The following is a 23,877-nucleotide window of genomic DNA, read 5'->3' on the forward strand; positions in this document are numbered from 1 at the left end:
GTTCGTTAGTTTACAAATGATTGCAACAACCCGTTAATAAAATGGAACGCCTAAAAAGGTGGCTTTGTTTTAGTAATTTAAATAACTTCGAGCCTCGGCAGAGGGAGCCGCCCGCAGCAGCGGAGCACGGCGGAGCTGACGGGCTGCAGCGGCACCGCCTGCACTGCTTAGAGGAGAGGAGGAGGGCAAAACCATCTGACCGTGAGCATCTCTTCCAAAAAATAGTTCGTATTCTCATCCAGCCATGAAAATGTTTAATGACTTAACATACATGTGCTTTTCCTATATCATTCATTTGGAAATACTACAAACGCTGTCATTTTAGACCAGAAAAACTACTGTGATTTGCAAGGTCTGACATTTCCTATAACAGTATTAAACAACATATTAAACCTCCTGACTTCAAATGAAACAACACAACTCAACTCTCGGCGCTCTGCATCCTGCCAAAGGTAAGAAGTGTGACCAACTCCTGCTGAACGCTCCTGGGGAACGCAGCAGCCCACTGCAGCGTTACACTTCCAAATTAAAAAAGGGAGAAGGGAGGGAGTGGCCCAAATATGCTTAATCCATGAAGAACAAATACAGCAAAGGCCCAGACTGCTCAGTCCAAGATGCCTAAGAAGAGCGGAATGGTAAGGCTGCAACTTATACTCGACGTGTCAGTTGACAGATTATCCACTAACTTATCTAATAGCTAAAGTCTTCAGTACGGCTGTTATAGGGGCACTCATAGCTCGAGTCTCTGTGTTGGAAAACGTTAAAAAGAGCTCTTTTGTTGGCATTGGTCCAGGTATACAACAGTCCTCGGTATTAACCGTCTTCTTTTGGAGGAGTGTACCAGCCTACGGAGAACAGAGAAATGCATTAGGCACTGCCCTGGCTCTGCTCAGAGGAGCTTACCAGCTGCCTTCTGAATGGATGGCAGAAATGTCAGGTGAGTAACTCTGGCTCCTGATAGCATTTGGCATGTTGAATCATATCGGATCAAGTGTACATGGCCTTTTCTGACCGCCTCCAGATCTCCAACCTCAAGTCTCCCAGCCACTATGGTAAAAATTCCTCTTGGTTTTAGTGCAGTGAGTAGAGACCCTACTTATACTGTCCCAGAGAACTGGTAGCAGCAGTAAGCTAACAAAGATGCCTTTTGCAGCAGCAATAAATGCTGTGAACATTCTGTGTACAGCTCCTGTTGCAGCAGCAAACACTGTAGTCATGGCCAACATGCAGCTAGAAGTCAACAGCCATGCTGGCTTTTGTTGCAAACTAAAAAAGCAAGGGACTCAGTTAATGGCAAGATCAACATGTCATGAAATTGGAAAGCATCTTAAAATCTTCTGTAATCTTCTTCCTAGCAGTCCAGAAGGCACTGTCTGTTTTAGAAGTGGGAAAACCAAGGTGCTCATCACACCAAAATACGCTCACATCACGTTCACAGCAATGTGAGTTCCCAAAGGACGCTGTTATCTCTGAAGTCAGAGCTGGGACTCATTCCCTCATCAGGAGAGCAGGGTACCAACTCTGCTGACTGCTTCTGTACAGCACATCACTCACTCCAACCATCTAAAGTCTCAGGTCATTTCTGGCCTTCTCATCCTGCCGCAACAAATGCGATTATACCTCAAGCATGTTAATATTTGCTTTAAGCAACCACGAGAACATTAACTGGCTTTGAACAGAAGAAAAAAAAATCCATTTCCCATTCCCCAGCCAATGCACCTCACTTGGGCTTTTTCTATTTTTTTGAAGTGGAAAAACAAGCCAGCAACCATCTTCTTTAATGGTTACTATTTCTCAGCACTTGCCACATGGAAACAAAGAGGCAGACAACTTTCCATCCACCACTTCACTAACACATACACTCCAACAGCTACAGTAACAACAAAGTTACTACCTCAACTAGTTGAAAAGGAAACTCAACTCCTTTTTGAAAAGCAATAGGAACACACAGAACATTGTTACTTCCACGTAAGCTGGAGAAGTTGCAAAGATGATCAGTCAAGTTACTTTAATTAGAAAGACTACAAGCCCTTAAAGACGAGAAGCAGAAACACCATCTCCAGCCTTCCCAACCCAACCTAAGGCGTTCCAGCACTTCAAGTTTGATTACTGCCAAATATCAAAATCCTAGGATGCTCTGCATACAAGAACAAAAATGCAAGGCATACATACCATTTTTCTCATGTATTTGTACTAGTGACTTATAGGACTGCTGTGCTCTTGCTAGGTTATATTGATTCTGAAAGGAAAAAAAATCCAAACAACTCTTGAATCAGCACTTAAAACAACCAGCAAGTGAGTCACAATTTCACTGACATATTTACACCTCTTCTGAAAACAGCATTTAGAACTCAGGAGCAAGTTGCAGTCTGTTAGCAACATGCACACTTGAACTGAATTATGATTTAGATCAGTTTTGAAGGGCTCAAGTTCAGGAGTATTTGCATGGCAGTATTTTTCATTCTCTCAGGAAAACTGGCGGTACTTAATCCAAGGAGAACTTCTTAACATCAGCATATGCAAACCTGTCAGCAAGGCTATCTGTAGCCCTTCTCAGAGCCAGGATTCCCAAATCTTTCTGATTTCCAATTCTGAATCCACCCTTCTCTTCCCCAGGTACACATCTACTTAAATACCCTGCCCATCCAATGCTTGCCCTCCTCAAATGTTCATCTTACTTTAAAAATCATAGTTAACAGCCAAGAAAATAATCACACATGCACCAGACACATATGACAGACAAATCAAAATGCAGATATATTTGCAGTGACAATTCTGTCATGAAACATCTCCTACACAAGTCAGCAAAGCAATGGAAGAAGCCTAACAACAATCTGTGTAATTGATACATGCAGTGCATTTACCTTATTGGCTCCAAACTGAACTCTGGCTTTTCCTTTGACTAAAGTGGCATTGATCTGCATGATGACTGATTCTATTGAATAGGCACTGCTCCAGCCCTGCAGGAGGAAGAAAATATATGACATATACTTGCTTCTTGTGCTCACATTGCAAATGTGCTTTGGAACTCGTGTTTTGTATGGAAATTATTCCACACAGGGAATCAAAGCTACTACTGTCAAGTGCCCTTCTACTGAAAAGTGCACCCTTCACTGTTATTTGTGGCACTGCTGTAATGAGAGGAAGAGTTGGCATTCACCTGTTTAGTAAGAAGTTCCATGCATAATGCACCTCCACCTAGGACATATCTAGAAATAAATGTGAGAAGAAAATTATAATTGATATCAATCGGTAAGATATGAAACCATTCACAGCACAAGTTCTCTCAGGCCAATTTGATTTTTCCACATACAACTGAGATGCCCTTCAGCCATGACATACTATGGCAACTAGTTAGCCAGAGCATAGGGAAGATCAATTAGTGCAACGAGACAAAAGAAACTGCTTTCCTTGGCCACATACACAGTTAAAATCAGCAATGCAGCTATTCTGCACAATTGCTTACATAGCAGCCAGACCATGAAAGAGGAATGCTGCGTTTTGTCACCACACTATGGATGTGCTGATGCAATTAAAAACCACTTCTGTTAGGGATACTGACACAATTTCAAACAATGTAAGTGCAACTATTAACCAAGATTTAGTTGCAAACAAGTTAAAGCTAATCTTCACTTGCTCTTTTTCCTCTAAAACATGTTTCAATTTCAATAACACTTCATCATGTTCTGTGGTTATAGAATTCAGCAGTCAGCACAGCATGCCTGGCTGTAACAGAACCTGACTGAGGAGGCTGAATTTACCACCCCTAAAGTGGTCTCTGCTATGATCAATGCATTTAAACAACATTCATTTACATGTAATTCATAAGGAAATAAAAAAAGAAGAGCAATTAAAGCCAGATCAAAACCAGCACCAGCTATCAGAGGAGAGGCTGCATTGCAGGAGACACTGCACACAACGTTTCAACCAAGGTTTAGATAACTTGTAGCACAGTGCCAATTAAATTTAATACTTTCAGTTTAGCATTTGAGGAGTTTTTAAGCATAAGTTTACAGCAGTGTTACCAATACAGACAAGAAAGACCCCTTCAAAGCAACAACTCAAAACCACTGCTATGTGGAACAACAGGAGAAGTAAGATTGTATTAGAATTTTCAGAGATCAGCTCTCAAATATTATGGCTGATGAAGACTTCCAAAGCTGGACCCACCTTAAGCGATTCTAGGCTTACAATTCAAATTAAGGAACTGCATCAAGCTGGAAAAAGCACTCAGCTGTTTGCCCACTGTTTATGCTACTTGAGAAGCACATCTCCTTATCATGCTGAGCCTTCCACCAAACTCAAGGCCTATAGGGGCTCATGACTGCTATTTTGGGAAAACATCTCCAAGTCCACCTGCTGGTCTCAAAATGTTCCCTGCAAACCCAGACAACCAATCTCAAGTTATAATGTTTTACCACAAAGTAAGATTTCTATAAAGCAACTCCAACTTACCCTCCTGTGAGCACAGGAGATACTACTCGCACAAAGGGAGGATCAAAAGGGAAGTTATCCTGAAATACATGAAGAACAGGTTAAGAACTATGCTGTGACACTGCTTTTCCTAACCAGGAGCTATTTCTGTAGTTGCATTTGGCAAATTAGATTTAAACCAGTAACATTTTTCAGTTCTGTAAAAACCACCTTTCCAGAGTGCTGGCTCACAAGCAGCCTGTGGGAAGTTTTAGTGGCACACTGATAGCTACATTTTTTTTCCCTCCTTAAATGTTACACTTTACTTTACTCTATCTTTACCCAGGTAACAGCTAAGGGTACCTTAGTCAGTTTCTACAGTTGGCTACAAATTTAACCCCTGCATTTCTTCCCATAGACACCTACCTTAAAAGAGAAGTTGAGTAAAATGTATTCCACGCCTTCTTTTTCTTTCAAGACCTGAAGATCACTATGCAGAGGGCTGTCAGGATCAACCCTATAAAAGAAGCATGGTGAATCCTGGATTAAGTTAGTATTTTCACTACCTATAAATAGTAATCACTCTTAGCTCCTTCATGCATTTATAGATTACAAATGGTAATTTGAAGTTAAACACAAGAAAATGTTTGCTCTCTTGAGCAAGAAAACACTTTGCCATGAGATCTCCATGAAAGCTTGTTGCAGTGCACTACACGCCAACTATCAGATGTTATTTGAATATGGATAGCAAATAAATAAGCTTTTATTTGAAAATCAGTCATTTTAACTCTCTTCAGCTCACTGAAGATCTATGTCCCATTAGAAGAAAATGCATTAAGAGAAAGGCTGTAGTGCTCTGTTTTCAGCACAGTTAGTGAACCTTTCATGAGTACATGACTGCAGCTCTGTATCAGATGTTAAACGTGATCTGCATCTGCGAAAGCACTGAAGTCAGCAGTGTCTGCTCTCAGCAGAATTTCATCACTTGTTGCAAAATACTGGTGGCAAGCACTCTGGGTGTTAATTCAGACACGGCTGGATTAACCCAACCCGAGCACTGCCACCCCAAAAGTTTTTAAAGAGACTAGTCAAAAAAAAGGCTGTAAACAAGACAACAGATGTTGTTAAAGGGACTACAAGAGTCCAATCCTCTAATTCATATGAAGTCACAAACTTGAGAACCCATTTCAAAGTTACCTGAGCCCTATGTCTCTCTCTCACAAATCAAAAGCTATTTCAGAGAAAAAAATATAAATCTTTCAGTGCTGAGCAACCCACCAATTCCAGCCACAACCAGCACCAGACCAGTTCAGAATTACTTGTTCTAGTAACAATAACATTCTGTCTGCAAAAGAGTTCATCTCTGTGACATTTACACCTCGAGTGTAAATGTCTGCACACACAGGTCATTTGTTTACAGACACTTTTTGCTGGAACAAATAAACACAATTCTTTATGCCTTCACAGAATGGTTTGCTTTGGAAGAAAGAGCCCTTCAAGTCCACCCAGTTCCACTCCCAGCAGGGACACCTTCCACCACTTTCAGGTTAAGCAAAACCCCATCCTGCCTGGGCTTCAGCACCCCCAGGGATGGGACACACAAAGCTTTCCTGCACAGCTTGTGTCAGGGTCTCATCTCCCTCTGAGTAAAGAATCCCTTCTCCATGTCTAATCTGCATCTCCTCTCTTTCAGTTTAAAGCCATTACCCCTTGCCACAGATCTCTTTTCCTAGTCTTTCTGGAAGTCATCTCTTGCATGCATTCCATTGCTTCTCCCTCCTCAGAAAACCAAACCTGTTCACAGTACTTGAGAAGAAATTTCATGCACTGCACAATTATTTGGCTGTCTTGATCAAGAAGTCCTTCTGTAACAAGGGAATGATTTCTTTTCCTACTAGTTTCAGCTTCAAAATGTTCATATGCTTTTGATGACACTAAGATGGAAATGAAACTCAGCAGCTGGTGACAAAGTCCTAGAGATTTTACCACCAAGACAAGGCAACAATTCCTAAAGACACGTCAGCTATTGTGCTGATAAAACTGATAAAAGTCTCTGTATCTATGCATCGCAGTGTAGCTGAACTGGAGGAATTTTTCCTATCTCTTCACCTTTTGCAGCCACCCAACCTAGTTTTCATAGGCTTTTCCTTCCTATGAGTTACCTCATACAATGATGGTAGATAATCCTGTTACTGGGACTAAATTCAGTGTAATGCCTTTAGAATTAAAGTATTATACTTTGGACATAGCAATATATGAGCTGTCACTTTCTTCTAAATTGGTTCAGAGATCGTCTATATCCAGTACAAACAAGTGAAAAGCAGTATATTAGAAAACACAATCATGTAATAAGTCATCACTATGTTACACCTCAGGATTTCAGTCCTACGTGCCTGCTAAACTAATCCCACTAAAACAGTTCCTTCTTATGTCTTAAAGGAAACTAGAATTTGTATTTTCTTGAAATTAAGAACAAACAAGTCCACCAGACAAAACTTCTGGACAACTAATTTCATCATTTGATGTTTCATACTTTGGAGTAGTTTTGGAAGGAAGGTGAAAAAGTAATAAAAGTTGTGGTAATACAGAGTTGGCTGTGCAAGGATTGTCTGAGGTTTTTTTTCATTTTTTATTTGTTACCTGCTTAATTACTATAGTTCAATATCTGTATGCACTTCCATCTAGCCAAGTTGTAGCCACACACTATTTTATAGGTTCTGACTGAAGTTTCTCATTCCAAACCAGATTTTCTGCAGCAATTTTAGTAGATTCTTTAGAAAAATGAAAGAAGTTTAAGAACTTACTTTAGAAGCTTAACATGCCATTCATACAAGCTGTCATTTACCAGTTCCACTGAATATATCCCTGTGGAAATATTAGATAGAATTAGCTATGCACTACAATTTTTAAAAGGCAAAATGTAGTATAAGCTCATTCTGTAAGTACAAATACTGTCAGTAGATCTAAGCAATGAGTAAGATACTGAGTCACATCTTTTCCTCAATAGTAGAAGCACTACTGAGCAGCCACAAGGGAAGAGTTCTTTCATTTCTATATGGAAAAGAGAAAAAAAACCCACTCAAGTAAATACATTTCTCCAAAACCATTTTCCCCCGGTCCAGATTTCTTTCAAACTTGACACAGCTGTAGGACTCCAGCTTGCTTAGAACCCAGTATATTTTAAACCCAGTACACAACCAACACGCTTTTTAAAAACACTTAACACACAGCTCAAGCATGCAGCATTATATTTCACAGGTTCTCTTAACAGCATTGGCAAATAGGGACAGCACCTCAGCCAGTGTATGGAGTGGAAACCCAAGAAGATGGCATTGCACTGGATGATGCACACTCCCAACAGCTGAACAGAGCAGTCAGAAACATGAAAGATGCATCGAAAGAACAGCTGCCCTACTGCCACCCAGAACTCATGCACTGGTCCTTCGACTCTACTGGTTACCATGGACTGTAACCATCCTGAAGGAGTAACTTCCAAAGTCAGCAGCTGTAAAACATTTCTTTAAAGACGTGCACAGCTCAGGACAGATGTGAAGGTGGTACTAAGAGAAAAGATAAGCTACTTGGCCAACCTTTTAATCATCCAGCTTTGGAGCTGAGTAGTATTTGTGTGTGCTCATGAACAGCAACAGTGACACAGTTGCTCACTGCTTTGATATAGGGGATTTTAAACAGCACTACCTATAGTTGAGTTTTGTTGTCATTATTTTGTTTTTAAATAGTCAAGATGTGTTATTTGCAACCAGCTCAGATACTTTTTTCTTAGTTGAGCAGTAGGAGGAAAAAAAGTTACTCAAGATCAATTAAACTAAGCTGATTAACTTCTACATACTGGTTTCTGATAGTTCCTCAAGTAGAAGAAGGAATCAAGATAGATTCCCCTCACTTAAAGATGTTTGTTTATTCCACTAGGAGGCTATCCATATCCATAGAGGCAATCAAGTAGAAAAGCAAGCACAGAGACCCATGAAGCAAGCCAGAAGTGAGGAGACAAAAAAGTAGTAAGAAAAACAGTCTCTCTGAAAGCAGGCCATTTCTTGCTTACAGCAACCTAACTACAAATAAATCCCACACAATCTCTGGATAAAAGCAATTATATGAGCAACAAAACCACTAAAGACATAAACAGAAATTATTTCACTTAATTATAAACAAAGTGTGTTTCCTTCTCCCTCCCCATCCTCTCAAAATTATTTGAGACCTTTACGAATTTTTTCTCTGTGAACTGACCAAATCCCCAATTTTGTATTTAGAAACAAGAGAATTCTTAGTTTGGAGGATTTATGACTCCTGTTATCCAAAAGATTAATGACACTGTCTGAAGTACAGCTGAGTATTTTAATTTCCTGGATTTATTTATTTATTTAGCTAGTGTTAGCTTATGAAAGAAGGCTTTTCTACTTGTCTTTAACAGTAGTTTTCAACTAGACTTTCCAGGCAGGTCAGCAACTCTCTTGTTGACAGCAAGTCTGTAGTTCTATTTAGCTTTTGCTTGAACTTCAATAGCAGCATTTTGACCACTAAAGAAACTTCAGTTTTAAAATGGATACTACCTTGAGTAGACACTCTTAGAAAAAAAAAAAGAGAAAAAAAGACACAGTCAAGTTTTCTAATTACCTTTTTTTTTTTTTTCCTTACTGTCAATCCTGAAACTACATAATGTCAGAGACACCAAAGTGAACTCCATGCAACTTAAAAGCAATCTTTGATTTTCTGGCTTACATTGAAAAAAGAAAAAAAAAGAAGAAAAAAGAAAAAAAAAGAAAATGGTGTGATGTTTTCTCACAACAGTCCCCTGAACCTGTAAGCTTCACAGTGATCCCCTTTATATGCACACAGCAAAGAAGTTTAAATTATGGGGAAAATGACCACAAAAACAATGTGATCTTGGTTCTGAGTACTTACCTAATCATGTCCCTGCTAAGATGGTGACAGCTATCTCACAACAGAACACAGAACAAGGCTACAAAAACAGGAGTTACGCACAAAAAAAAGAAACTGACACTTAAATTCACAGGAGCCCCACAACTAAGTGAAGCCATAAGGAAGGAATCCAGGTGTGTTTTATAACAAATAGCATCATTTACTGAAAAAATTAATAAATGGATTAAGTAGGATGGTGATCGTGCTTTGAAACACCATCAGTTTTATAGTATCAACCTCCACTTCAGTTAGTTATTTCCAGTTTGCTCAGGGAAACAAATATTCTTATCAGGCACTTATTTATACAGGGAGATTTGAAGAGCAGGAGGAGTTGCACAACTTCAGGCAAACAAGACAGTTCCTTGACTGGGACATAGTGCAATTACAAGACATTCTTACTTGGTTCTGTTCAGACTACTAGAGAAGTGGTATGGAATTACATGTTAGAGAAAAGAGTATGCCATTTAACTCCTTACAAATGCACAGATTTTTGCCAGAGAGGGCAGTAATGCCTCTTGCCATAAATAACATCACAGCCTCCTATAGAATAAGAAATATTAGAATTAAAGAAAAAGTTGAAGTAGTGATTCAAAAACACCATACAAGGTGTTTGAAGGATCCATTACACTGGTAATCTGCCAGTTTAGAAAGCTTTGGTAATTTCTTGAACTTGGGAATTCTCTCACTTGTCTTCTACAACTTTTAGAGATTCACACAAAGTGTTCAGTTGCAATCTTTTTAGATATTCCTAAGTCATAAACTAATGAGCTCCTGTACTCATCATTCAGTACATCAACTTTCTTTTCTTTTCTTGCACTCATTCACAGCCAGGCTAGATGGGGCCCTGAGCAACTCGATATGTTTGGGAGGCAACCCTGCCTACAGCACAGGGGTTGGAACCAGATGATCTTTAAAGGACCTGTCCAAACTAAGCCATTCTGTGACTACAGGGGCTCCTGGCTGCTCCTCCAGCAGTATCTATGCTATTAAGGGCCATACAGTTTTTCCACAGTCCAACAGACTTCTTACACAGCATCCTTGTTCTGCCCCTAAAAGCAACCTCTGAAGACCACATACAGGCAGTAAAGCATCCCCCACGATTCAGTGCCATTTCTAGGCTATTCCTTAACCCTTTTAATCCACTCTCTACTAGATAGACAGTGATTAGGGCTTACTGGCAAGCAGTTGTGATAAAACCTGACAGTACTAGGCTACATCAGATCAACAGGAGGTTACAACTGTGTTTAGAGTTCAGACATTTTACCACCATCTACAGTACCTTAGCACCTAAAACTGTTTACGTAAGAAGTGATCAAAACAGAAGCCTACTACCTCTTCAAATCTGTCCTTATATATACAGATTAAAAAACTACACACACATTTGGTGGCATTTTAACGGCCACCAAACAAGACTTAAGCCAACTAGAAACAAACAAGAGAGCAAATCAGACAAGTAGAAGATAAAGGATTCAAGTTTAGGCTGACTTTCTAACGTAGCACTCCTCCTGTTCACATCCTGGCCTGCACCAGATGCCTCTCATTCTTGGCTGCTGTGATGGAGCTGGCTATTGAACTGACCTAGAGGAACACAACTTGATTGAAATGCATGTAAGTTCTGCTTACTGTACAATAATATGCAGATAATTCAATATGCAGTTTCCTTTGCTGAGCTAGTTTAGACAAAGCCCTTATATGGAGCAAAGAGAACAGCCAACCACCTACCTAAAAGCTAATCAATGCTTCTTATCCAAACAAACTTAAAAGACAAAATTTTCTCTTCATTTGTATCCCTATTTCAAAGAACATATGGAGGTCAGGATCAGATAAGCACCATCACAAAAATAATAGAACTACAGGAGTGTAATTAAAATTAAATATTGTGTAAAAACAAAGCCTTTTGATACTGAACACAAATTCCTACTCCTCAAAGTATACTGTGTGAGTGTCACCCACTGGGACATGCTCACAGCTTTTGCCCCATACACCAGGAGAGCTGAATTTCAGATAGTTCTGAAAACTCAACAACTCCTACAATAGACATCTTAAGACATTCCTTGTAGCCATCTCACCCTAAGAGTACTCCCATAGTTACAATCCCGTTGTTAACTGTGTTATAAAGGTTTGCATAACAAAAAAGAACATACTAGAGGATATACATCCTGACTTCTTTTTACTTCATAAATACACTGTTTTACACAGTAAGAATATATATAATGTATCTACATATATTTTTTTAAATATCTATAGATCTACACATACAAATATAGAACAGAAAAAGATCAATAGGAAGTATTTGCTAGGAGAAATCTTTCGAAGAATACTTTAAGAATCTGAAGTACTTTACCTGTTTTATAACTCTGTGATCTATATATATCCCTGAGTTCCTTCATAAGTCGATCTGAAGCCTGAACTGACCCAGAGACTGCACCCTGAAACAAACAAGAGACTCATCTAAGCAAAAAATAATACTGACAAACAGCTTTATTTGCATAAGACATTCCATTACTTAGATGTTAGTAACAATACATTAATTTCTTTATTAGTATTTGATTTTTAGAAGCTGAGTACTCTAGTGAGCAAAGAAACAAGACACTCCCCTAAGAGTGAGGCTTTAATATATATACAAACCATTACATGGTAGAGGTGGTATAGTAAAAACTTCTCATCAAGTTAAAATGACAGGTATATTTTTCCATAAAGAATTTAACCTCTTTGGCATTTTCATTTCCAAGACAGACCCACAATACACAGAATTATTTACTTCTGGCTTCAACTCTTACACACTGAAGGAAGGCTAAGATTAATCCTAATTAAAGCTTCTGCACGCCAGGTTTTACTGTTTTCTCAGAATTTTATTTTCATTTGGCAAGAGAACAAGGTACAGGAGTTGGGAATTATCTACTACAGAACACCAGCTTTTGTAAGAAGTAAAACCAACCTGAATATTTCAGAAAACGTAAAATATTATTATTTGCAGTAAAGAGGAAAGAAATCAACAATTGTGCAGAAGAAAAGGAAAATTTTAGAATACCGAATATTTTGTCATGACATGTCATACTTATTGAGGTTTATGCAACCAGAGCATAAACGCTCTCTGCTCTTTTAGAGCTCAGTTTAGAATTACTTGACATCCCACTGAGAATTAAGCATACACCTTCTCTCCTCAGTCCTGCAACAGAAGACATACCACTACAGTAAAACAACCTTTAAGTGACCTGCATACAAAACACAACAGGCTCTAAAATATGCCCACAACTCACAAATTAACAAACATCAGTTATCAGGTAACTCACGTTCTCTCATATCGACAACTGCTGGATTGCAGACATTCTGCATGCATGCTGAACACTGAACTTCTGTGACCTTAGCATTAACCATTCTGTCTCAATTCCATGAGCTTTTAAAGGGAGATTTTACTTTTTCCTCTCAAGAAAATCGTGTGTTTATTTAGAAGAACACAATGATCAAAAATACCTACATTACTCTTTCTGATTCAATTCCAAAGCTAATGGGAAAGCTTTTGACACTAAATCTTACATGCTACATAATTACTTCGCTTCTACATTTCGCCTAAACGACCACATTCAAGACTTCTGACATAAATGCCAAGGCAAAAAAATAGCATTACAAGATTTAAAACATGGAAAAAAACTCCAAACAAGGTAAAAAAAGATACCAAACCCAACCCTATTAAGTTGCTTGTTTTTCCTGGCTTTCACTAAAAGTCAGTTTTCCAAAGGAACATTATTCCATGAGATGCATGCAATTCTCTGCTGCTGCTTGGACTTCAGGCATTTCCACTGGAAGACAGACTGACACATATGGCTCATCAGCATTGTTTCATGTTTAAGAAAAAAAAAAAACACCAACAACAGAATAAAGTTCAGTTCAGTCTCTATATGAAATCCTGAGTGACTGGGCTGTTTTCCTACTCCAAGTATTAAAAGAAATAAATAGTTCCTAGCATTTCCTTTCGGATACAATGATACAAACAAATTATTTTTGAACAGAAGCAGAATTATTTGTGGAAGAATCTGATCCTGCTAGAGCCATTGGCCTTACATCTGAAATGTCATCCCTGTTTGCCTGGAATCAACAGCTGTATGTATACCTTACTTGTAGGATCAAATCATTTCTTAGTAAGGATTAATCATCAATTACTCTTAATAGTAAAGCCAGTTAATTGGTACTAAAGCCTCCGCATACTCCTTTGTTTTTGCTGCTCAGTAACATCAGATGATATGATCAGGTTCATACTGTAATCTGTAGACTGTTCTTTCAGGTTATTCATTTTCATGTTACACTCTATCTAATCATGTAGACTGCCTAAATTCCACTAGTTTTTCTTAACGGTTAAGCATGAAGAATGTACTTTGTAATTAAATATGCAAATAAAGCCAACTCCTTTCAACTGACTTCACAAAATCTATGTAAAGACAGGGTTCAAGAGAAGCTCAATTTGCTGACGGCCCTGCATGCACTGTAGAATCAGGCAGAGAAGGAAGGGATTACTCTTCTTTAACTGGAAATGAATGCAGTTCTATGATAAAACAGTGGATGTTTACATACAGGCTATTATTTGCAACTGCAGCCTTAGTGGATATGGTTACAGTCTGCACATATGTATTAGTGAGCCTCTCCTATAAAGCAAATTAACACTGTTTATACACTTTATTTGCTGAAAAAGGAAGAATTACACTTAAAGAGGTAACACAATGCAGCATTAACTACCACTCTACATAAAATTTCTGTGCTCTTTCAAACCTGTGTTATGGTTATGGTACTGTCATGAACATGTCAAGTTCAAAGGAGTGCAACACAAACTGTCAAGATTTGGGCTTTTTTCAGTGCAGAGCTGAGCAGTAGCTCTGCCTCATCTGCTATGTTACTTTCTGAAAGAGGGAATTTGCTTTAGCTCTTCACAGAACAACAGCCCCTAAATATAAATAATGTAAAAGCAACTTAGATTGTCAAACACAACCTCTGGAATACTAGTTTCCTCCCAGCATTTTTATTTCCATCAAAATAAGCTACTGAATTACTGTATACAATGTTGGCAGCTCATGTAACCACATGAAACGTAAGCATCTTCTGTGCTGTAGAGACTTACAGAGCAAAACACAGCACACCTACGCACTCCTGACCTTCCAGTGTAACTGCTGATAAACAGAATTGTATTTAAAAAGAGGTTAAGTAGTCTCAGTAGACTATGTATAACCACTGTTTAACCATGTGTAACCCTTTTTCCTAGGAGTGGCTTCCCACTGTGCTGCCCACTGCTTATACAGCAATATTAAAGTTAGTCTCGATCCTCTCAAGAATCCATAGACCACAGATCAGGAATCTGTGACCAAGAGAAGGGAATCTAACAAGCTTAAGTGAAAAAGTTTAGAGTAAGAGCTTAATTTACATCCTCTGAACTGCTCTTGGAGAACACTGATGAGGAAGCATAGGGAGGTTCAGTGTTACACCTGATGGTAGCCTTACTGCTAAATGCCACTGCTTTGAAACAAAGCCTTCATTATCAGCAATGGAAAACTTTGGCCCAGGCCAATATAGGCATTACGTTTTAGAGAAGCACTTCTAACCTTCATTGGTATTTCAGTGACAACATACACACGTATGAATAAAAAATCATTCTAAAATAGATAAACAACTTCAGGAAAGCTGCAAATTCAGAACTGAGCACTCAGAAGTCAGCAGAGCTCACCTAACCATGCAGAGATCACAGCAAATGCCACTGCCTTAGCTGCCTGCTGCACTACGTCTCTAATAATCACTCCTGCAGCCTCAGCTTTCCTCCTTTGCACATTCTTTTATGGCCTTCCCACTCCCCCAACACAACTACAGGCTGTTGTTTGAGTTACCCAAGGCAGCAGGCACAACTCACTGCAGTTTTAAAACACAGATACCAGATTGCCTGTCGTCCCTCTGATCAGAGGGACATCGTCACACCTCACTACAGAACAGTAAATTGCCCCACCAACACATTTCCAATAATTCAGCTGTAGTACCAAAAATTATTTGGTAAAACAGCAACAAAAGAAGGAAATGCACACAAAATAATGAAATTAAGTCTAAAGTGACTCCAAAAGCACTACAGAAGACAAGTTTCCTCCACCATCGCTTGTGCTCTAAGTATTTGTGGAGAAGTGTACACTGCATGGAGAGGGACCTCTGAAAAGCAAGCAGCAGCAAGTCATTACACATTTCAATTAATGACTCTAGTTCAGGGACTTCTTTTAATCCCCAGTAAGCAAGTAGTTTGTTCTTAGAGCTACCACAATGTTCAGAGGAGGGTTAATCCTTGCTTCACCTTATGTATATTTAGGGCTATTTCCTGATACAAACAAGAATAGGATTATAGATACTACCAAGGGAAAAAAACTCATTTACAAAATAGGCAGATAGATATTCTGAACTTACATAAAACCCACAAACCCTAAAAGCTCCTAAAAGTGAGTTGTGAGCCACAGATTTCTGTTCTTAACCTGCTAGGAGCATCCAGAACTGGAACTGCATGTGTTACTTTCCTACGGGAATCTTTAGTACAATCACTATCTGCAACCTTCCCATCAGCCAAGGAGAAAGGAAAACCCATGGACTTGGGCCAGAAAATATATAAAGAAATTTACAAGTCTTCTGGTTGCATTTGGCATTAGTCAGAGCTGTCTGTTAAGCTTTAAACATGCCCTCTTCCAAAAAAAGCACATAAATGGCATGGGTTTTGTTTTATTTCCCTCTACTGAGGAAATGAAGTATATCAAAAGAGCTGTAGTCAGTGTGGAAAAACAGACAACGTTTAGGCAGTTTATTTCTGTTGCTGAAAGTCATGCTAAGAAAACCCTTTAAGAAAGCCCATGGAAGAACTATGCAGATTTAAACTGCTTTACCTTAGGATGCTAAGCAAAATGCTGCTGTCTTACAGATTGGGTTCCATTAGAAGTTCCATGTTTCTGCAGTGCAAAAGCACATTTTAGTGCTACTGGGTTAGTTCTTTCCTGGGTCAGCGGTGCAACTACATTGTCAGCTCTTAAGTACTAAGAGTAAAGCTTCAGAAGTCCATTGAGAAATAATTGAACCAGAGCAGCTATTTCTGGTGACCCACAAAAATATCACGGTTCCCAGCAGCAGTTTAATACACTGTCCCCTGTTCTCAGCTGACCTTATTTATGCACCACCATCAGCAAGAGTGTGTTGGCATGAGAATCAGCTATTATGTAAGTTGAATCTGCTGTTGTCAAACAAAAGAAACCAGTGGCATTCATTTCAGTTCTATCAGATGAGGAGGGGAAAAAAAAAATAATCAAAAGGAAAGGCAATGGTTGCTAAATGGGAAAGAGGAGACAGCAAAAGGAAATCTGCAGCTTTAGGGGGCTTTTCACACCAAGGAAAAATGCTGACACTAAAAATCTCTCTCAGTTTCACTGAAATTTAGGCAACGTAAGCAGGCAATGCCATTCAGGCTGCAAGTGGTCTCACTTCTTGATTTGTAAAGACAAATACATCCAAGTAATAAATACAGAAAAAAGACAATTTCAAAAGGCACTTGCTTAATGCCTGAATAAACACGTTAAGTTTAAACAGAAACAGGATGAGACCATATTGCTTATGGTCAGCTGTGTCTTAAAATCGTTCTGTATGGCAAGATCAGTTTGGTGTCATGCAAAGCAGCTCTTCAATACTGAATGTTCTGCAGAACATAGAATTATGTGCTGTTTGGGATGGTTTTTTTTTTAGGTTAGCAGTGGGACAGGAACAGAAGATCCGTATTTGACTAATTCCAAAAGGAATATTGCTGTTTTATTTCCTCTGCAAAGCTGCAAACTGAATCTCTTCTCCAAGTTAAAGCATCAGTAAGAGAGGAAGAAGTCTTTCCTATACTATGTGGAATTATTTAGTGCCAGTAGTTCACAGCAAAAAACAGACAAGATTCTGCTAACTTAGAGAGATCTAGTAGACTGGCTCAGCTGCCGCTGAACACTTAGAGTGTATATAGTTTCTGCTACAACTGAAAAGAACTTTACAACAGTAGTTTCCTTGAGTCTAATTTTTGAGAACAGTTTTAGATAAGATTTTCTGGAAAAACAACAAAGTTTAAGAAGCAGAACTGATAAAGCTAGTTACTCAGGAGAAAAAAAAATAATCAGGTTTCCCTACATACCAATCCTAAATCCTATTTCTTCCCTAAACATGTACAGGCCCACAGCTTACACCTGACTGCTACTCACATTCTCAACTATTACCTTGAAGAGAAACAGCACATCTAGTGTCTGGACAAGATCTACACATCTCCTAACTTGCCAAATAGCATTAAGAAAGATATATAAAGAAGAGCTCAAACAGTGGGGGGCACTACTCCAAGCATATTCTTTCTGAAGGTGACTTAAAACTACAGAACTCTTACCTTTAGTTGAAACAGGTCATTAGCAGAAACATTGAGTTGCATGTCTTTTATACATAATAAGCCTCTGTGAAATAGAAGTTTTCAGTTTTTGGAAGCCAGCCTAAGTAACAAATGTATGACATCACTCTTTCTTATGTGCATCTTTGAGCTAAAAGCTTCCTCTGAATTCAGCATTAATGACGTGGTGTTTCTAAGCCTATCGACAGTAACTTAAAATCCACACAAGTCACTCTTCACAGTTTTATGTCCTCGGGATCACTGCAATGATGAAGCTTGCTTTATTTATAGTAAAAGAACTTTCAGCACTTTCCCAGAAACTTACAAGATCTCATCTGCAAGGAAAATTACTGTTCATAACAATAAGCATCAAGCAAGAAACATAAGGGCAGCCAAATAGATGCCTCTGGAAATTAGATGCGCACTTAAATACCATTAACAAGTGTGAAATATGGATTTGAAAATAATGGCTGACACTCATGAAGAGACAGAAGATGCTTCTTTATCCAAAAGGCCAATGCCACCCTAATCCAGTTTGACATCAGAAGTTACACTAGCATTCTCACAGACTGGACAAAAGAGTGCTTTGAAGCAGTTTTTCTACCTTTGCTGAATGCTGATTCTTAACTAATTTCATACGCCAAAGATTTTGATAACAGACAAGTCCAGATTTTTGTCCTATGTGTGCTAGAATTTGTCTATATGTTAAGTTATCTTTAGGCATGTGGCAGCAGGCTTTATTTGCTGAAAATCATTTCTGTTTTAAGGCCAGGAATACGGCAAAGGAAAAAATACTTCATTAACTCACATTTAAGTGATCTTGCCTTTGATTTTTTCTGATTTTTTCTAAGATTGCAAGGTTCTCTTTTTCAATGCCTTCATCCTCGGATTTCTTCCCATCAACTGGTTCCTCCTCCTTCATATCATAGTGATCCAGATCTTCAATGTCCTACAGGACAGAGAAAGATTCATTGTTAACAGTTATGCTCTTCACTCAAGAAAACTGTTTAAGGGCATTTATGGGTTCAGTCAGTATACTGCACAGCACTACATATTAGTGATTGCAGTGATTGCTGGATGCCATTCTGTTTTGCTCTGACCTAATTCATTCAGCCAACAGTATTCAGGGAAAGTATAAGGAACCCTTACAATACAAATGAGAGCCAGATTCACAACCTGTTTCTGATTATAAAAACACACACAATTAAATCTCTATGAGAAATAGAATAGAAATAGTAAATTAGCCTATTAAAGTGGGTAGGTAGATAGAAAACTGGAAGCTAAGGAATTCTTAAGCCCATTCCAAAAGCATACAAACTTAGGGTATCTTCAAGATGCTTATAAAAACTGACTTGTTTTTCTTTTTAGAGTCCTAGCTATTTTACGCTTCTGGCAAAGAGTGATGAACACACCTGGCAGGGCTACAGCAACCTTCCAAGAAAGTTAAATAGTATAACACAACTTGTGTTTTATTCAAGGTGAACATTCTGGCTGATGATTAGATGGAACAGCTTGGGAAATACAAGACAAGACAATTTCATACCTCCTGAGCATACGATCCAACATTTCAGTTCTGAAACAGTCCTAAAATTTTTAATAATCTTTCCTGTTGAAGTTTAGGGAGATAACATTTCACAGTTTTGGCTTAATAATTAGCCAGTCACTGCAGAGCATCATGCCAGTATTCTACTAGATTAGGATAACAATCTCATATGCATACGTACTTCACCCATATCTTCCTCCTCCTCCTCCTCCGACGTAACTTCTTCTGTCGTTCCATTCTGCAATGTAACAGTGAGGTTACTGCACTAAATGCACACGTTCCTTTCTTTCAAAAATCAGGAATTCTTTTAGCAAACAGTAAATATGAAAGTTACACTTATCAAAGTCTATAGAAGATCGAAGTTTAAATGGAAGGATAAACAAAGATGCTTTCCTGGAACATGACAACAAAGAAATATTTGAATGAAACAAAGACAAATGGAATGCCACAAATTCACATTAAGTTCTAAATGGAAACTTAAAATCCAGGTAAAGACATCCTATTTTTGAGACAACAGTGAAAACACAATAAACAAGTGGGTTATAACTCATGAGATCTTAAACCATGAAAATCAGATCATGGCTCTAACTAGAAAGCACATACATGCTAGAGCTCTACAAATTAATGGTTCTTGGTCACGCTGCCTGGAACTACTGCCACAACCACTAACATTACATAGCCACTGTTATTACATTATCTGATGACATACTAAAACAGTACACTGAGTTGGTTTTTCAGAGCTTTCCTTTTCAGGATACCACTTCAAGCTCAGGAAGTTTGAGCTGCAGAAATAGTTGGAAGCATTATATCCTTGTCCTCTATTTACCCTTTATTTTGACAAGTAAGGAATGCCCCTACTGTACACAATGCAGAGTCCTGGATGGATCTTCTGTCTGACTTATCAAAGCCTCTTACTTAACTTGAAAATTATCCAAAATTTCCAGCTGTGAAACTCTTTCACGAGTTAATTTTAGAGTTTCAGAGCATAAACAAGACTCTTCAATGAAGCTGCTTCCTAATGTTACAGGCCTTGGAGTTGCACTGCTATGTGGGTGGCCAAGGGAGAAGAACTATAGTATTACTGTTTGGCAGAAGACCAAAAAAATCAAGCAAGTTGTTTGTCATTATTATAGTATGGTCACCACAGGAAAACCATCTGTTACACTAAAAGAGTCTTTAGAAATTGTCATCTTAACACGTACAAGCAAAAGCTGATAAAAATCCTATTAAAAATACAAAAAGGACATGCTCACTGTCAGCTACCAGTTTTGTTTTCAGCACAGAACATTTTAGTTACCCAGAACATTTAGCCTTTCACAACTCTTAATTTGTCAAGTGCACAAGAAGTAAACAAGACACCTCAAGCAGACACTTTCTGCCCAAAGCAGCACATGGTCCTGATATCCTATCTCTGCAAGGGGCTGAAAAGGAAGGAAAACATCAGTAGTAAATTAATTCAAGTGCACGTTGTAAAATGTGAACTCTTCATAAAGCAGCATACAGTGTTTTGTTGTATGAGGCATTCAAGGCAAGGCTGGATGTGGCACTGGGCAGCCTGGTCTAGCGCTGGCAACCCTGCCTACATTGCATCACCTCTAAGTTCTGGCTCACACAAAAGTTTTAAGCATTCCACTGTCATCTTTCTTAGAGTTGAAAAAATAACTCCTTGATTTCCATAAGGTGTCCTCAGTTTTAACTTGCCTGTCCAGCTGGTAATGGCTGATCTAACATTTCAACATCTGGATGCTGAGGAAGGTTATACAATCTGCAGAGGTCACATATTAATCGCTTCAGCTGCTGGAGAAGCTATAAAAAAAGAAAACATGAAAGCATCTGTTTAAACCAAGCCACAGAAGAACATATTTTAAAGTACCGATGCAAGTTGGTATTAACTTTCAGTCAGCCTACAGCATTTAAGTCTGCAGGTACTAGAATAAAGACACCTCTTTTTGTCTGCAGTTGTCATAACAAAAGCCACCACGATGGGATACCAAAGACACAGCAAGTTAAAGATGGCTTCTCTCTTTCTTCTCGCATCAAGCTGGAAAAAAAGCAGTGAGCAGAAGAATTATCTGCTCTGGCAGTATAGTTCATTGCAGGCACAGATCTCAGAGCCACAAATCACTTGGGAATAATCAAAGGGCTGTACTCCTCAGGACATGTTGGTGCATTCCACTTTCCTAGTTTAAAGAGAAATGTTTTAAAAACAAAATCCAACAAAACCCACACACCACATCCTGGATCCCTTTTCAGGGCACAGCAAAGCAGCTCTAGAAGCAAACCTAGAAACCTACTGGCACACAGTAATCACACAGCAATGCAGCAACTTGCAAGCTTCCAGACAGACCAATTCCTAATGCACTGCAGCACAAAAGCACAGATTTCATCATAAACAGGGAGGCAGGAACGTGCAGCTGAGAGGAGGGATCCCCTTCCTTGGCAGAGGTCTGCAATTCAGGGTTAGCTCAATGCAACTGAAAAATTGCAGTTTAATTTCTAAAGCAAAATACTTGATACCAGTCATCCTTCCTGCTACATTTTTCCCCTCAAAGGAATTCATTTCACACCTTTGCTCCTTCGGCCACGGATCACCTTAATCGTTATCCTTTATGCTTCGTTCATATCTATGAAAGCATTATAGGACAACTTGGGCCAGAAGGCACATCTGGGAGTCAAACCCATGCTCTAGGCAGTGCCTAGCATGATTTTGTACGTGTTAGTGGCAAACAAAGAGACGTATCAAAAGGGGTAGCAGATTTCTGTCACGTATTAATAATTTAAATGCATTTCCTGGCTAACTTAACGTGCTTAGTTAACATGCAAGTGTCAGAGGAGAATTTTTACTATGTCAAAATTTACCATGTCAAGTGAAAAGCTTCAACACACACAGCCCATCTAATGTCTGTCTGAAGAGCATGCTTTTCAGTTTCCCAAACAGCTGATAATCATCAGAAGTTCTAAAGCAAGCAGAAAGGGCAGAATAATACCAAAGGACTTCAGAGATCTGGTGAAATGCATTTAGCACATTTGCTCTTTTGAGCTCCTGGAGAGCTTCATGCATTTCTCATGCAGCATTTTAACTGCTTTAATAGTAACCTTTATTATGAGTTTGAAGCAACATGAAACAACGGACCTTTAGCTGAAGTTTAGTGAAAATTGGTTTACAGCTTTAAAAAAAAAAATATCCAAAACACTAAGTTGATATAAATTAGCTTTGGCATTCATTTCTGCAGGCAGTTCCTTATCCTTTCTACCCTACCACAGGAAGGGCGTGTGCAAGCTGCTCAAACTTCCTTGATGAGGGTGTAAAGGGTAAAGTTGGAAGGGAGAAAAAACACCTCTGTACCCACAAACTCAAGCACTTTGACCCCAAAGTCTGATTTTGTAAAGTAACAGTCTCTATTTTGTCTTCATTTTGACATTACACAATGTGGGGTTGATTCCTGAGAAGCCAATGGGCCATCCACAGGTGCTACATCAACCCACCAGCTTTTAAATGGGCAAGTACAATTCTGATATCGGAAGCTGTTTTGTTACAACAAACATCAGTGGTCTGTGTCTGCGTGCAATTCAGTGCAGCAAGTCCCACATATCTGTGATAAACATTTTCCACAAGCAATCTTGTATACAGGTAAGCTTTAGTCTGAAGCTAACAGTCACATCAGCTTCACATTGATCCCCTTCTGTAGAAAGGAATTTCTGAAGAAAGCTGATTTGGCTGAGCATTCCACTATTAAACTGCCCTACATCTCCTTAGGCAGAGGTCACAGACTAAAAACCTGTATTTAACATTTCCTTAGCTGTCCTCTTGCCTCTGTAGTTGACGTAGTTTCCATGCAAAGCAAACACTAAAAGTGCTATTTTTCCTCATTGAGTTCTGATGCATTTCAGTAATTATTCTCAAAAAGCCTTAAACTTTTTGGGGCTGAAACATGACTACAGTGAAAAGCATTTTTTAAGTCATCTTCCTCTTTTTGTTTCAAATCTTTTGGACTGCTATTTATTTGTACTTTTTTAGAAGAGGAAACTCATGCTTGCAAAGACCCCAAAATAAGACTCTAAACTGATCCTATTAATGTGAAAAAACTTAAACCAAAAAAACATCTAAAGCAACCAGAACTCACCAGAGTATTGCTCTTCTTAATATCTTCTAGACGCTCCAAGACTGAAGTCAGGTTTGGGTCATCTGATTCTACAAACCATATTGGTGATGAAGAGGGGTAGGATTCCTGTTTTTAAAAAATAACAACGAATGAACAAAAGAGTTCAAAGCTTTTAAAGCTCATTCACATCCAAACTTTGACAGTGCAGTATCATCTCATCTTACCCTAAACTGGGTAACATGGAAGAAAAGTAACACAGTAACTTGAGGCAACTCAAGAGAAGTCAAAAGAATTCCAGATAACTGGTTCTTCTAGTATTACACTGTTTTCATCTGGATCAAACAACGGACTTTCATAAGAAAGTACTGAAAAGTTTAAAGTCCAGAGGGCAAGTAGAGCAGAAAGAATACAGAAATTCAGTAGAGATGACGATATTAAAAAATATAGAATTACAACTAATACGTACCAGAGAA

The 23,877-nt window shown here is 38.7% G+C and overlaps 1 protein-coding gene across 1 annotated transcript; it reads right to left on the reverse strand.

The window, feature by feature from the left end:
- Nucleotides 1-231: 231 nt before the first annotated feature.
- Nucleotides 232-23,554, reverse strand: UBE2Q2 (ubiquitin conjugating enzyme E2 Q2). Its single transcript, XM_010717402.3, has 12 exons — nt 23,426-23,554; nt 21,003-21,107; nt 19,483-19,539; nt 18,567-18,707; nt 11,699-11,783; nt 7,218-7,278; nt 4,840-4,930; nt 4,456-4,514; nt 3,161-3,209; nt 2,865-2,960; nt 2,173-2,239; nt 232-845 (listed from the first exon to the last, which is right to left on the reverse strand). The coding sequence occupies exons 2-12, from the start codon at nt 21,030-21,032 to the stop codon at nt 814-816; spliced, it is 768 nt and encodes a 255-aa protein (XP_010715704.2). The 5' UTR covers nt 21,033-21,107; nt 23,426-23,554; the 3' UTR covers nt 232-813.
- Between the last annotated feature and the right edge of the window lie 323 nt (nt 23,555-23,877).

Source organism: Meleagris gallopavo, chromosome 12, assembly GCF_000146605.3.
Source record: "Meleagris gallopavo isolate NT-WF06-2002-E0010 breed Aviagen turkey brand Nicholas breeding stock chromosome 12, Turkey_5.1, whole genome shotgun sequence".
NCBI classification, from domain to species: domain Eukaryota; kingdom Metazoa; phylum Chordata; class Aves; order Galliformes; family Phasianidae; genus Meleagris; species Meleagris gallopavo.

Coding starts and splice junctions, on each gene's coding strand:
- UBE2Q2 (XM_010717402.3), bottom strand. CDS start 21,032: ATGTTAGATCAGCCATTACCAGCTGGACAG. Junction 7,279..11,698: donor ATCACAGAGTTATAAAACAG/GTAAAGTACTTC, acceptor ATATTTCCACAG/GGATATATTCAGTGGAACTG. Junction 2,961..3,160: donor TGGAACTTCTTACTAAACAG/GTGAATGCCAAC, acceptor TTCCTCCTGCAG/GGCTGGAGCAGTGCCTATTC.